Raw genomic sequence first — 16,843 nt, 5'->3', positions numbered from 1 at the left:
TCCCACCTCTATCCCAGTAAAGTTCTTCTGTTTTCAGCTACTTCAGTTTTTTACTGATCTGCTGAATCCATCCAGCGAAGCAGCTGAAAAACTGAAGTGTTCTTTGGATGCCTTTTGATATCTCTTCTTGAGCATTGCCTAGCTCTTATGTGAATGTACTTTTACAGAAATATTTGTTGATTTTATTCTTTCTGGTTTTTCTACTTATTACTTATTTTACTACTTATTTATTTTATCTACTTACTTATTAAGTTGGCTTGGAAAAGCCAACTTATTGTTCTTCATTATCTTCTTATTCTTATTATTCTATCCGCACAATTTAATCAACTACTCCTCATACAGCTTTTAACGTAGAATTACGAAATTTTGCAGTATCGTCGGAACTATACTCAATTAGTTAGCTTGTGCTTTTTGAAGCGATATATCGTATCATCGGTTTTCATAAACTTTGTAAACTTCCGCTTTTTCCCCCATAGGAAATAAATGAGGAAAAATTTGAACGCCCACGTAGGTCACACTTTTTTACATACGAAGACCAAATTCACATGGTATATAAAACCATACATATATACTACTGCACACTGTACCAAACCCTACAACACTCACTACTGCACACTGTACCAAACCCTACAACACTCATTACTACTGCACACTGTACCAAACCCTACAACACTCACTACTGCACACTGTACCAAACCCTACAACACTCACTACTGCACACTGTACCAAACCCTACAACACTCATTACTACTGCACACTGTACCAAACCCTACAACACTCACTACTGCACACTGTACCAAACCCTACAACACTCACTACTGCACACTGTACCAAACCCTACAACACTCACTACTGCACACTGTACCAAACCCTACAACACTCACTACTGCACACTGTACCAAACCCTACAACACTCACTACTGCACACTGTACCAAACCCTACAACACTCACTACTGCACACTGTACCAAACCCTACAACACTCACTACTGCACACTGTACCAAACCCTACAACACTCACTACTGCACACTGTACCAAACCCTACAACACTCACTACTGCACACTGTACCAAACCCTACAACACTCATTACTACTGCACACTGTACCAAACCCTACAACACTCATTACTACTGCACACTGTACCAAACCCTACAACACTCACTACTGCACACTGTACCAAACCCTACAACACTCACTACTGCACACTGTACCAAACCCTACAACACTCACTACTGCACACTGTACCAAACCCTACAACACTCACTACTGCACACTGTACCAAACCCTACAACACTCATTACTACTGCACACTGTACCAAACCCTACAACACTCATTACTACTGCACACTGTACCAAACCCTACAACACTCACTACTGCACACTGTACCAAACCCTACAACACTCATTACTACTGCACACTGTACCAAACCCTACAACACTCACTACTGCACACTGTACCAAACCCTACAACACTCACTACTGCACACTGTACCAAACCCTACAACACTCATTACTACTGCACACTGTACCAAACCCTACAACACTCATTACTACTGCACACTGTACCAAACCCTACAACACTCACTACTGCACACTGTACCAAACCCTACAACACTCACTACTGCACACTGTACCAAACCCTACAACACTCATTACTACTGCACACTGTACCAAACCCTACAACACTCACTACTGCACACTGTACCAAACCCTACAACACTCACTACTGCACACTGTACCAAACCCTACAACACTCATTACTACTGCACACTGTACCAAACCCTACAACACTCACTACTGCACACTGTACCAAACCCTACAACACTCACTACTGCACACTGTACCAAACCCTACAACACTCACTACTGCACACTGTACCAAACCCTACAACACTCACTACTGCACACTGTACCAAACCCTACAACACTCACTACTGCACACTGTACCAAACCCTACAACACTCATTACTACTGCACACTGTACCAAACCCTACAACACTCATTACTACTGCACACTGTACCAAACCCTACAACACTCACTACTGCACACTGTACCAAACCCTACAACACTCACTACTGCACACTGTACCAAACCCTACAACACTCATTACTACTGCACACTGTACCAAACCCTACAACACTCACTACTGCACACTGTACCAAACCCTACAACACTCACTACTGCACACTGTACCAAACCCTACAACACTCACTACTGCACACTGTACCAAACCCTACAACACTCACTACTGCACACTGTACCAAACCCTACAACACTCACTACTGCACACTGTACCAAACCCTACAACACTCATTACTACTGCACACTGTACCAAACCCTACAACACTCATTACTACTGCACACTGTACCAAACCCTACAACACTCACTACTGCACACTGTACCAAACCCTACAACACTCATTACTACTGCACACTGTACCAAACCCTACAACACTCATTACTACTGCACACTGTACCAAACCCTACAACACTCACTACTGCACACTGTACCAAACCCTACAACACTCACTACTGCACACTGTACCAAACCCTACAACACTCACTACTGCACACTGTACCAAACCCTACAACACTCATTACTTCTGCACACTGTACCAAACCCTACAACACTCATTACTACTGCACACTGTACCAAACCCTACAACACTCATTACTACTGCACACTGTACCAAACCCTACAACACTCACTACTGCACACTGTACCAAACCCTACAACACTCACTACTGCACACTGTACCAAACCCTACAACACTCATTACTACTGCACACTGTACCAAACCCTACAACACTCACTACTGCACACTGTACCAAACCCTACAACACTCACTACTGCACACTGTACCAAACCCTACAACACTCACTACTGCACACTGTACCAAACCCTACAACACTCACTACTGCACACTGTACCAAACCCTACAACACTCATTACTACTGCACACTGTACCAAACCCTACAACACTCATTACTACTGCACACTGTACCAAACCCTACAACACTCACTACTGCACACTGTACCAAACCCTACAACACTCACTACTGCACACTGTACCAAACCCTACAACACTCATTACTACTGCACACTGTACCAAACCCTACAACACTCACTACTGCACACTGTACCAAACCCTACAACACTCACTACTGCACACTGTACCAAACCCTACAACACTCACTACTGCACACTGTACCAAACCCTACAACACTCACTACTGCACACTGTACCAAACCCTACAACACTCACTACTGCACACTGTACCAAACCCTACAACACTCATTACTACTGCACACTGTACCAAACCCTACAACACTCATTACTACTGCACACTGTACCAAACCCTACAACACTCACTACTGCACACTGTACCAAACCCTACAACACTCACTACTGCACACTGTACCAAACCCTACAACACTCACTACTGCACACTGTACCAAACCCTACAACACTCATTACTACTGCACACTGTACCAAACCCTACAACACTCACTACTGCACACTGTACCAAACCCTACAACACTCACTACTGCACACTGTATCAAACCCTACAACACTCACTACTGCACACTGTTCCAAACCCTACAACACTCACTACTGCACACTGTACCAAACCCTACAACACTCACTACTGCACACTGTACCAAACCCTACAACACTCACTACTGCACACTGTACCAAACCCTACAACACTCATTACTACTGCACACTGTACCAAACCCTACAACACTCACTACTGCACACTGTACCAAACCCTACAACACTCACTACTGCACACTGTACCAAACCCTACAACACTCACTACTGCACACTGTACCAAACCCTACAACACTCATTACTACTGCACACTGTACCAAACCCTACAACACTCATTACTACTGCACACTGTACCAAACCCTACAACACTCACTACTGCACACTGTACCAAACCCTACAACACTCACTACTGCACACTGTACCAAACCCTACAACACTCACTACTGCACACTGTACCAAACCCTACAACACTCACTACTGCACACTGTACCAAACCCTACAACACTCACTACTGCACACTGTTCCAAACCCTACAACACTCACTACTGCACACTGTACCAAACCCTACAACACTCACTACTGCACACTGTACCAAACCCTACAACACTCACTACTGCACACTGTACCAAACCCTACAACACTCACTACTGCACACTGTACCAAACCCTACAACACTCATTACTACTGCACACTGTACCAAACCCTACAACACTCACTACTGCACACTGTACCAAACCCTACAACACTCATTACTACTGCACACTGTACCAAACCCTACAACACTCACTACTGCACACTGTACCAAACCCTACAACACTCACTACTGCACACTGTACCAAACCCTACAACACTCATTACTACTGCACACTGTACCAAACCCTACAACACTCATTACTACTGCACACTGTACCAAACCCTACAACACTCACTACTGCACACTGTACCAAACCCTACAACACTCACTACTACTGCACACTGTACCAAACCCTACAACACTCACTACTACTGCACACTGTACCAAACCCTACAACACTCACTACTACTGCACACTGTACCAAACCCTACAACACTCACTACTACTGCACACTGTACCAAACCCTACAACACTCACTACTACTGCACACTGTACCAAACCCTACAACACTCATTACTACTGCACACTGTACCAAACCCTACAACACTCATTACTACTGCACACTGTACCAAACCCTACAACACTCACTACTGCAAACTGTACCAAACCCTACAACACTCACTACTGCACACTGTACCAAACCCTACAACACTCACTACTGCACACTGTACCAAACCTTACAACACTCACTACTGCACACTGTACCAAACCCTTCAACATTCACTACTACTGCACACTGTACCAAACCCTACAACACTCACTACTGCACACTGTACCAAACCCTACAACACTCACTACTGCACACTGTACCAAACCCTACAACACTCACTACTACACACTGTACCAAACCCTACAACACTCACTACTACTGCACACTGTACCAAACCCTACAACACTCACTACTGCACACTGAACCAAACCCTACAACACTCAATACTGCACACTGTACCAAACCCTACAACACTCATTACTGCAAACTGTACCAAACCCTACAACACTCACTACTGCACACTGTACCAAACCCTACAACACTCATTACTACTGCACACTGTACCAAACCCTACAACACTCACTACTGCACACTGTACCAAACCCTACAACACTCACTACTGCACACTGTACCAAACCCTACAACACTCACTACTGCACACTGTACCAAACCCTACAACACTCACTACTGCACACTGTACCAAACCCTACAACACTCACTACTGCACACTGTACCAAACCCTACAACACTCACTACTGCACACTGTACCAAACCTTACAACACTCACTACTGCACACTGTACCAAACCCTACAACATTCACTACTACTGCACACTGTACCAAACCCTACAACACTCACTACTGCACACTGTACCAAACCCTACAACACTCACTACTGCACACTGTACCAAACCCTACAACACTCACTACTGCACACTGTACCAAACCCTACAACACTCACTACTGCACACTGTACCAAACCCTACAACACTCACTACTGCACACTGTACCAAACCCTACAACACTCACTACTGCACACTGTACCAAACCCTACAACACTCATTACTACTGCACACTGTACCAAACCCTACAACACTCACTACTACTGCACACTGTACCAAACCCTACAACACTCACTACTGCACACTGAACCAAACCCTACAACACTCACTACTGCACACTGTACCAAACCCTACAACACTCATTACTGCAAACTGTACCAAACCCTACAACACTCACTACTGCACACTGTACCAAACCCTACAACACTCATTACTACTGCACACTGTACCAAACCCTACAACACTCACTACTGCACACTGTACCAAACCCTACAACACTCACTACTGCACACTCTACCAAACCCTACAACACTCACTACTGCACACTGTACCAAACCCTACAACACTCACTACTGCACACTGTACCAAACCCACAACACTCACTACTGCACACTGTACCAAACCCTACAACACTCACTACTACTGCACACTGTACCAAACCCTACAACACTCACTACTACTGCACACTGTACCAAACCCTACAACACTCATTACTACTGCACACTGTACCAAACCCTACAACACTCACTACTGCACACTGTACCAAACCCTACAACACTCACTACTGCACACTGTACCAAACCTTACAACACTCACTACTGCACACTGTACCAAACCCTACAACATTCACTACTACTGCACACTGTACCAAACCCTACAACACTCACTACTGCACACTGTACCAAACCCTACGACACTCATTACTGCACACTGTACCAAACCCTACAACACTCACTACTGCACACTGTACCAAACCCTACAACACTCATTACTACTGCACACTGTACCAAACCCTACAACACTCACTACTGCACACTGTACCAAACCCTACAACACTCACTACTGCACACTGTACCAAACCCTACAACACTCACTACTGCACACTGTACCAAACCCTACAACACTCATTACTACTGCACACTGTACCAAACCCTACAACACTCACTACTGCACACTGTACCAAACCCTACAACACTCACTACTGCACACTGTACCAAACCCTACAACACTCACTACTGCACACTGTACCAAACCCTACAACACTCACTACTGCACACTGTACCAAACCCTACAACACTCACTACTGCACACTGTACCAAACCCTACAACACTCATTACTACTGCACACTGTACCAAACCCTACAACACTCACTACTACTGCACACTGTACCAAACCCTACAACACTCACTACTGCACACTGAACCAAACCCTACAACACTCACTACTGCACACTGTACCAAACCCTACAACACTCATTACTGCAAACTGTACCAAACCCTACAACACTCACTACTGCACACTGTACCAAACCCTACAACACTCATTACTACTGCACACTGTACCAAACCCTACAACACTCACTACTGCACACTGTACCAAACCCTACAACACTCACTACTGCACACTCTACCAAACCCTACAACACTCACTACTGCACACTGTACCAAACCCTACAACACTCACTACTGCACACTGTACCAAACCCTACAACATTCACTACTACTGCACACTGTACCAAACCCTACAACACTCACTACTGCACACTGTACCAAACCCTACGACACTCATTACTGCACACTGTACCAAACCCTACAACACTCACTACTGCACACTGTACCAAACCCTACAACACTCACTACTGCACACTGTACCAAACCCTACAACACTCACTACTGCACACTGTACCAAACCTTACAACACTCACTACTGCACACTGTACCAAACCCTACAACACTCACTACTGCACACTGTACCAAACCCTACAACACTCACTACTGCACACTGTACCAAACCCTACAACACTCACTACTGCACACTGTACCAAACCCTACAACACTCACTACTGCACACTGTACCAAACCCTACAACACTCACTACTGCACGCTGTACCAAACCCTACAACACTCACTACTGCACGCTGTACCAAACCCTACAACACTCACTACTGCACACTGTACCAAACCCTACAACACTCACTACTGCACACTTTACCAAACCCTACAACACTCACTACTGCACACTGTACCAAACCCTACAACACTCACTACTGCACACTGTACCAAACCCTACAACACTCACTACTGCACACTGTACCAAACCCTACAACACTCACTACTGCACACTGTACCAAACCTTACAACACTCACTACTGCACACTGTACCAAACCCTACAACACTCACTACTGCACACTGTACCAAACCCTACAACACTCACTACTGCACACTGTAACACCAGATGCTGAACATTTTAATTTTACTATACACACTGTACTTTTGAAACTTCAATGTATACTTCCTATTTTTCCACATTCTTCTGTTTGGTGCTAGGTTAGGTTGTAATGAGGGTCACCCTTAGTGTAAATAAAGATTGATTAATGGATTATATAATACCTGTCTGCTTCTCTCCATTTCAGCTTGCTGCAGGAGGCAGAGAGTAAAGCAGAGATGAGTCAGGGTATATCTGCCCGGGAGCACTTTGTTTTTACTGATACAGATGGCCAGGTTTACCACATCACTGTGGAAGGCAACAGTGTAAAGGATGGAGCACGCATTCCTCCTGATGTAATCACACACACACACACACACACATGCTTTTCTGTATCTTCATTAAATTCTGTCTCTTTTCTGTGTCTTGCTTGTGCTCTTGCCCTCCCTCAGATTCTCTAATGCAGGTCTCACACTACAGCATAATCAGGCTGATTTTAAGGCTTATTCGCTCTTCCCAACAGTCAGAGAAAGTGTCATTATTTCAGGATGATTGTAAATGATTATCTTCTCAGATGATTCTGTAGGGGGTGGAGTTTATATTCCAATCTTTATATATTTTATCTTCTTCCAGAGCAGTTTCTCCACCCGATTAAGAATATAAAACTTCCACGCTGGCTTGGCTTGTGTAATCTATTTTATTCAGGGCAGATGGTGTAGTGTGAGGAGGTTGATAATTAACAACTGAAGAAAAATCTGTAAAAAAAATAGTTTAAAAATCAGTTAGGAAGGGTGCAGAGTGGTCCAGCGGTCTAAAGCGCTGCCACTATGAGCGGGAGGTCGCAGGTTCGAACCCCCGCTCATGCAGCTTTGCCATCAAGCTGCCGGCGTTAGAGGGAGCAAAATTGGCCCTGCTCCCTCTGGGTGGGTAGATGGCGCTCTCTCCCCACATCACTCCTATGGTGATGTCTGCAGCACAGGGCGTCTGTGAGCTGATGTACTGGAGCCGAGCCGCTGTGCTTTCCTCCGAGCGCGCTGACTGCTCGGCAATGCTGCATCAGCAGCAGCTCGAAAAGAGGCGAAGGCTGACTTCACATGTATCAGAAGAAGCATGTGTTAGTCTTCACCCTCCTGGTGTGTTGGGGCATCACTAGTGATAGGGGGAGTCCTAATGAGTGGGCTGGGTAATTGGCCGTGTAAATTGGGGAGAAAATGGGAAAATTTTGAAATAAAATTATAAAAAAAAAAAAAAATCAGTTAGGAAGTAAAACAATCCTGTAGTGCAATTCAGACATAACCCTATGCTGTGATGTTTTTTTGTAGAAGTAATAAAAACAGCTTACTGTTAACAATTTATGGAATTAAATCTGCATGTGTTGTGAGAACAGATGTGCAGTACTCCACAATACCTCTAGAAAACCAGAATAACGGTTTAGTTCAGCAGTATACAGTATGTGTTTGGAATAAAACATTTCTCTTGATATTGGTGAAAGAAAAATCTATATCTATATACTCATATTTTACTTTATTCATCATTACAGATGATCACAGATCATTAGTACATTTGGATTAAAACTTTTACCATGTAATGAAATGTTAGTGCCTATTAAAACCTTTTGTATTTACTGTATGTTGAATTTTAAAACTAGTAATTTTTGTAATGTTTTTATATTCCAAGGACATGTTATATAAGTTGTGTTATATTACTTTTTGGAGCATTGAGTATTTTTTTTCCAGTTGTCTGCAGGTTTTAAGATTAGAAGATGTAGAGTTGAGGAGACACTGCTTTAATGCAGTTTAGTAGCTTTAGTTTGCAATATTGGTTTTATTTTTTTCAATACAGGTTCACCTGCATTAAGTGAAGCTCAATGTTTATGTAGTTTACAGAGATATTTACATTTTTGAAAGTTCTGTGAGTCTTCCAGCTAAAGAAGGCCACTTGATCAGTGTGACACAACCAGACACTAGTTTTCAATAGTCATCACAAATAACAAACTGTTGAAGTTGAATCTTCTTCTGCCAGGCTCCAGCATGTTGTTCCTGCCTGTGACTGTCCCTCAAATGGAAACTGCTTTGGGTGTATTTTTCCTCATGTACCCTAATACCCTGTTTATTATTAAGAGTCTCATATTATTAATCAATAGTTTTACAATATTTTACAGAGCCAATTTCCGTGTCATAATTCATTTGTTGCCAAGATTGCAATACGCCAGGATTTTACCTGAACATACCTCTTTTCCAGACCACCACACCCATCTGCGTAGATATATTCACACATTCATGCAATGTGGTGAGTTCATATGTTAATATTGTGTGTGAACCACAGTCCCTCTGCTCTGTTGTAGGGTAGCATGGGCAGCATTGCCTGCATTGCATGGAAGGGTGACACTCTAGTTTTAGGAGACGTGGATGGAAACCTAAATTTCTGGGATCTGAAGGCCCGTCTCTCCAGGTATGGATGTGTTTCATACTTTAAATTTACATTTAAATTTGACAAGCGGATGAAGGCAGTAGCAGTTTTGAAAGCTTTCGAAAGTTAAGCCGCTTTTAACTTTCTCTGACTTTAAGATAGTAATTAATGCATTTATTTCCACAAGGCTCGATTATTGTAGTTTACTTTACATTGGTGCTGGTCATTTGTTGGTTGCTAAGCTACAATTGGTGCAAAATGCTGCAGTGGATTTTAACAGGTACATCCGGGAAACAACATATTACTCTGGTACTGGCTTCACTCCATTGGCTTTCAGTTGTTTTTTGAATACAGTTTAAAATTTAGCTTTTCGTGAATCAGTCTCTGCATGGGTTAGCACCCAGTTATTTAGCTGAATTGCTTGTGCCATATGTTCCAAAACAGAGGGGGGGCAGAGTGTTTGCTGTTTACTTTTAAAGAACAGAAAAAAAATGATAAACGTACAGTCATGTGAAAAAATTAAGAGACTCTATGAAAGCCTGTATATTTTTTAACATATTTGGACGTGTGAATCTTTAATATCAATTTTAACAGTACTGAAAGATCCAAGTAATATGACTAAACATCAAAACATTAAGAAAAGCCTTTTTAGGAATAAAATAGGACAGCCCTAATGATCAGAACATCGTTACCCAGCATTTTGAATGAGGCTTGCTCTATTTAAACCTCAGAAATTTAGTTGGTGTAGTAGGTGTGTCCCTGACTGTTGAAGTAAGAGTGAGCACCATGGTGAGATCCAAAGGGCTGCCTGAGGCCCTCAGAAGGAAGATTGTGGCTACGTATCAGTCTGGTAAGGGATTTAAAAAAATATTTTTTAAGATGAATTTGACATCAGCCATTCTACCATCCAGAAAATTGTTTACAAGTGGAGGACATTCAAAACAACTGTGACCAACTGTGACCAAAAGCATCCCCAAACCATGAAACTTCCACCTCCATGCTTCACAGTTTTTTTCTTGGAATGCTGTATTTGGTTTACAAAGGGGGCAACACTAGTTATTAGAGGGTAGGGTGTTCTAACTTTTTTCCATTATAATATGCATTTTTGTTCACAACTTGTGTGGGATACCAAAGAGATAAACAAAAACAAGATCGAACATTCATATGTTGACATTTCTTAATAAAGAGCTATTTCATGGGGTGTACTAATTTTTTCACATGACTGTATGTTAAAACAATGAAAAATATCCCTTTACATTTAATGATAAAATACATTTTCTGGTTAACAACTTTGTGTTTTTTTCCTAACTTAGTTGACACTTGTTACTTTAGTTTATTTTTACAGCTATTTGTTTCAAATAAACAAAATATTAGCTAGTGAAATGTTTTATATTGTTTGTGATACTTTTTTGTCTTACCAAGCATTTGATATTGCTTATTTATACGGAATCTTATTAAGAAAAAAAATATTAATTGTACATTTCTGTAAATTGATTTTTTGCAGTGTTCCAGTGGCCTAAAGCCAAATCTGCACTAGACTCTTTAGAATATTTTTCAAAATCTAATTTTCCTCATTTTATTGTCTTCTAGTAGATTTTTAAAATCTTATCTAAAATAAAAGGTCTGTGTGCCTGTAAAGCTTTGTTTTAGTCTCATCAGGGCAATAAACAGACTTCCAAAACTCATCCCTGTCTTTCAAAGCCTTTCTATAAAGACTTATGAATAATGTTAACATTGGACAGATTTGTAGCAACTCTTTAGTTTTTATTATATATTTGTAATGTAGAGGTATTCCCACACACCGAGGATGGGTAAAGAAAATCCGTTTTGCTCCTGGGAAAGGAAACCAAAAGCTTCTGGTGATGTACACGGATGGAGCTGAGGTGTGGGATACCAAAGAGGTGGGCTCCACATAATCAGTAAATGTATTATTCAGCTCTTTACCATTTATAATGCCATTTATAAGAGTGTTTAGTTTAATATGTATACCTATCATTTATTTGTTTTCTAAACATGTTTAAATAGACTGTATGTAGTCACTGTTTTATATACAGTATATCCCAATTCACACTGAAACAGTCCATTCACACCCATTCATGTTAAACTAATTGTTTATGTACCTTTCTGTAGGTGCAAATGGTGAGCAGCATCAGAGTGGGCCGGAACATGAGTTACCGTATTCTGGACATTGACTGGTGCACCTCAGACAAAGTGGTACTGGCCTCCGACGACGGCTGTGTGCGTGTATTAGAGATGGCTATGAAGTCTGCCAGCTATAGAATGGATGAACAGGATCTAACTGGTACATTTAGATGTTTTAATATATTTTTAATATCCAGCAGAAACAAATATTTGTGTTGTAATGTGACTGAACTGTCTGTGCACCTCTCATAGTGGGTGGAAACAGTCATTTAAATAAATGGTTTGTTAGAGCAGAAAGTGATGGAAGCTTTTCTCTGGGCGTAACCGCACACAGGTAAAATTAATAAGAAGCAATTGAGATGCTGAAAGAGAGATTATATTGCCAGATCCTTTTTCATGTTTTGAAAAATGTGAAAAATTATTTTAGGTCATGTTGTGGCAAATGATTTTTACATTTGCTTGCCTGTCAAAGTTGTAGTCAACCACACTGAAATGTTGACTTAATGTTACATACAGCTCTGCGAAAAGGTTTTGCCCCTTTCATGATTTCTTTCTTTCTTTTTTCTATGTTTGTCACTCTTTAATATTTGTCAAAGACACAAGTAAACATTTTTTATGAAGATTTATTATAAAGGGAGAAAAAAAATCCAAACCTATCTTGCCCTGTCTAAAAAAAAAAAAAGTTTGGTGGAAGAATTTTGGCTCCACTTTTCTTTGCCGAATTGTTAAAAATGTTGTCACATTTGGAGGATTTTCCAGCATGAACCGCCTTTTTAAAGTCATGCCACAGCATCTCAATAGGATTCAGGTCCGAACTTTGACTTGGCTACTCCAAAGTTTGTTTTTCTTCAGCCATTCAGAGGTGGACATGCTGGTGTGTTTTGGACATGCTGGTGTGTTTTGGACATGCTGGTGTGTTTTGTCCTGCTGCAGAACCCAAGTTCGCTTCAGCTTGATGTCACGAACGGGTGGCTTTCAGGACTTTTTTGAGAGCAGAATTCATGGTTCCGTTCATCACCGCAAGTCTTTCAGGTCCTGAAGCAGCAAAACAGCCCCAGACCATAGAAAAATTTAACTCAGGTTTGATAAACCACAGTTATGTTTTAACACTTTTTTTACACAGGGCCAAGTAGGTTTGGATTTTTTCTCCCTTAATAATGCAAACCTTCATTTAAAAACTGTAGTGTTTAACTTGTGTTGTCTTGGCTAATATTTAAATTTGTTTATGATCTGCAACATTTAGGAGTGACAAACATGCAAAACAAAAAGAAATAATGAAGGGGCAAACACTTTTTCACACCACTGTGTTTGGATGTCTATCATTTGAATAGTCTAAGGACAACCTCTTTTTTACTGCAGTGATGATTTTGTTTTAAAAGAGCCTAAATATTTGGATTGTATAAGTGAAAACAGTGCTGTATTTCTGTTGTTGAATTCACACTTTACAGTTCAGACATGTTTTAGTTGGTTAGAAATTGGCTGTACTGGGCCCTGTGCTTATCCCTTTTTTCCATTGTTGTTTAGGCTTCATACCCCACACCATAATCCCCCCTCTGCCAAACTTTATGCTCCATCGTATTAACAGACTTTGCCATTCGTGAGCTCCTCAGAGTGACCTATTGTTTCATTAATGTTCGTAGATGCAGTCTGCATACCTATTTGCTTGCTTTTTATACACCTGTGGCCATGGAAGTGATAGAAACACCTAAATTCACTGATTGTGATGAATGAGTGAATAATTTTGTTTTAAAAGAGCCTAAATAATTGGATTGTATAAATGAAAACTTTACCCCTTTACTTTAATGCAGTAATGTCCTGTAATTAAAATTTAGATTGTCTTTAACTGTTTCTGATTCAAACAAACACAGATCCAGTTTGGTGTCCATACCTGCTGCTCCCCCGTGCTGCCCTCACTCTGAAAGCTTTCCTCCTTTTGCAGCCCTGGTCTGGAAGCTACACCATGGACATCGCTCAAGTGTGCGTGTTACTTTACAGTCCTGGTTCCATCTGTGACTTTAATTTTGTTAATTTAACATGTACTGATTTTTGGTCTGGTAAAAATTATTTAAAATTTTTTGTTTTTGTGTTATCATAAAAGGAGTCGGTTGTGATCCTCAGATGATGTCAGTGCCGATACAGGCTGTGTTTCTGTTGTTGAATTCACACTTTACAGTTCAGACATGTTTTAGTTGGTCAGAAATTGGCTATATTGGGCAGACTTTAGCTACATCTGCTGCAGTGATGTTTTTCTTTACTTAGCAGCAAGTAAATATTTGTATTTATTTAGCTAATGCTAATGCTGCTGCACCCAGCCATAGTGGAAATCTGGAAGTCAGATGGTTACTGTAAATAAAAAAAGCACTTTACTCACCCAAATAAACTTGTCAGGAAAGAAATCTGTGTGGATAAACATCCAGGGATTTTGACAGAGAGTGCGTCAGATAGCGAGCGACAGAGGCGTTTATAGATAGTGTGCCTTATAATCCAGTGCGCCTTATAGTGCCTTTCTAACCAGTGTTTTAATGTCTTTCCTTAATGGGCAAATAAATGTGAGTGCAAACTGCTATTAAACACAAATAACATCCTACTGCATATGCATGCAGAACATATTTAGTCTACAATATGTTGCCAACATTATTCACTCCTACTGTACACGTATATGACATTCCATTTATTCTATTCTTAATCCATAGGGTTTAATATGATGTTGGCCCACCTTCCGCAGCTATAACAGCTTCAGCTCTTCTAGGAAGGTATCGGTATTTTATCGAACCATTCGGTTCGGCCTGTTTAGTTCGATACATCCGGATGGACCGCGGTATTTCAGTGCGCAAACTAACAGAGCCAACAAACGCTCTGGTACCAAATGGCCAGGGGGAGGGGCTACTGAGCGCGTGCTGTTGTGGGGGTGGTGGGTGGTTGTTGCAGTGAGTGCTTCTACTTCTCCATGTTTTCGGGCCCTTTGAATAAGCTAAATCTGTTCAGAATGATGTTAATTAACACTGAAACACTGAAGGAGCGCAGACCTATTATTTAATAAAAATGTGTAAGAACAGCTAAACACAGCGCTGCAGGTCAAACGCGGACAAGAGGAGGAGCTCACGCACACCCAGAGCTGCGTGATTATAACATTCTAACTGGTGATTTTTTAAACAGTTTGATTTGTTACGTAAGGTTATAATAGTTTTGAAGGTTTCATTATAGTTTAATTTTATGTGTTTTTTTTTGCTTTTTCTCCTCCAATTCAGTTAGTTTTAATTGGTTTTCAGACATCACATCAAAAAGATCAATCTGAGAAACACATAAAAAAAACTCTACAGGTTTCACTAGTTTTCACCAAAATTATCAATTATGAGTGTGTGTGTGTGTGTGCGTGCGCGCGCAGAGTATTCAGGTGTATGAGCTACTCACAGGTAAAGGTTCTCACAGCTGCTTCTCAAATGGACTTATCTGTGTGGAGTTTATTCCACATACTGTATCTCCAGTTTTGTTACAGAAAACATGCTTTTATCTCCCTCGCGCTCATATTGTAATCCCATACAGAATTCTGTATAACACTGAGCTCCCTCAGTGTTTTCTGCCGTTATTTTGCTGTTAGTGCGAGTGCTATAAACAAGAACTAATGCCACGGACCGCAACCGCGCGCTGCCACTGTTGTGCCGAATCTTACTCCCTGCAGAATCCGACTCCGCTCTGTGAGCAGATTTTCAGCACAACAAACTGCTGTAAAACTGCTGGAGTGGAAACAGCGCTTATAAATAAATTAACAAACAAAAGGGTTTTCTATCAGTAATTTCATTTCGTTTTAGATAGTTTTATAAACTCTCAATACAGTTTAATTTTAATTACGTTTTTTCTTAGTTTCAGTTAACGAAAATGTTTTTTTATTTTCAGTTTTCATTATTTTGTTCGTTTTCGTTAACTATAATACTTAATTACTTGGCTATATTGTGATTATCACGTCAGAGATTTATATAACATAAACATAGCACTATTTTTTGGACCTGACCCGGCCCAACTCTGGTTCGGGCAGAGAATCTAAGCTTTAATATTGATATATCGGAACTGAACCGTGGCCCAAGAACCGCGATACGAACCGAACCGTGGCCACACTGTACCGCTGCATCCCTACAGCTTGCTGAAATTTTCTTAATTCTTCTAAGAGTACAACTTTGTTAAAAAAAAAAACTGAGACTAAACAACAGACAGAATCAGTTGTAAAAGAAAGGAGAGGACAGCTTTATTTAGCAGGTAGTTTCAATCTTACAAAGCAGATCAGAACCAGAAGTCTTCTAGCAGAATCAAAAACACAAGCGCGACTTAGTCTTGCTGTTGGCTGTTGGCT

General features: G+C 41.1%; 1 protein-coding gene and 1 long non-coding RNA gene across 4 annotated transcripts in view; one reads left to right on the top strand and one right to left on the bottom strand.

Moving 5' to 3' along the window:
• Positions 1-16,843, top strand: part of wdr11 (WD repeat domain 11) — a 105,375-nt gene that overhangs the window by 64,023 nt on the left and 24,509 nt on the right. Inside the window, exons 16-20 of the mRNA XM_049481546.1 lie at positions 8,156-8,303; positions 10,292-10,398; positions 12,143-12,257; positions 12,487-12,658; positions 14,367-14,475. Coding sequence (XP_049337503.1) covers positions 8,156-8,303; positions 10,292-10,398; positions 12,143-12,257; positions 12,487-12,658; positions 14,367-14,475 — 651 coding nt within the window. The remainder of the gene's footprint in view (positions 1-8,155; positions 8,304-10,291; positions 10,399-12,142; positions 12,258-12,486; positions 12,659-14,366; positions 14,476-16,843) is intronic.
• On the bottom strand, positions 4,481-7,940 carry LOC125802975 (uncharacterized). 3 transcript variants are annotated; one of them, XR_007440022.1, is made up of 3 exons: positions 7,409-7,499; positions 6,054-6,157; positions 4,481-4,518 (listed from the first exon to the last, which is right to left on the bottom strand). It is a non-coding gene; the product is annotated as an uncharacterized LOC125802975 (long non-coding RNA). The 3 variants fall into 3 exon arrangements; XR_007440023.1 differs by lacking the exons at positions 4,481-4,518; positions 7,409-7,499 and adding exons at positions 5,744-5,778; positions 7,851-7,940; XR_007440021.1 differs by lacking the exon at positions 4,481-4,518 and adding an exon at positions 5,744-5,778.

This window comes from Astyanax mexicanus, chromosome 7 (genome assembly GCF_023375975.1).
Source record: "Astyanax mexicanus isolate ESR-SI-001 chromosome 7, AstMex3_surface, whole genome shotgun sequence".
Taxonomy (NCBI): Eukaryota; Metazoa; Chordata; class Actinopteri; order Characiformes; family Acestrorhamphidae; genus Astyanax; species Astyanax mexicanus.
The sequence above is the reverse complement of the archived record's forward strand: the minus strand, read 5'-3'. Positions and strand labels throughout refer to the sequence as shown.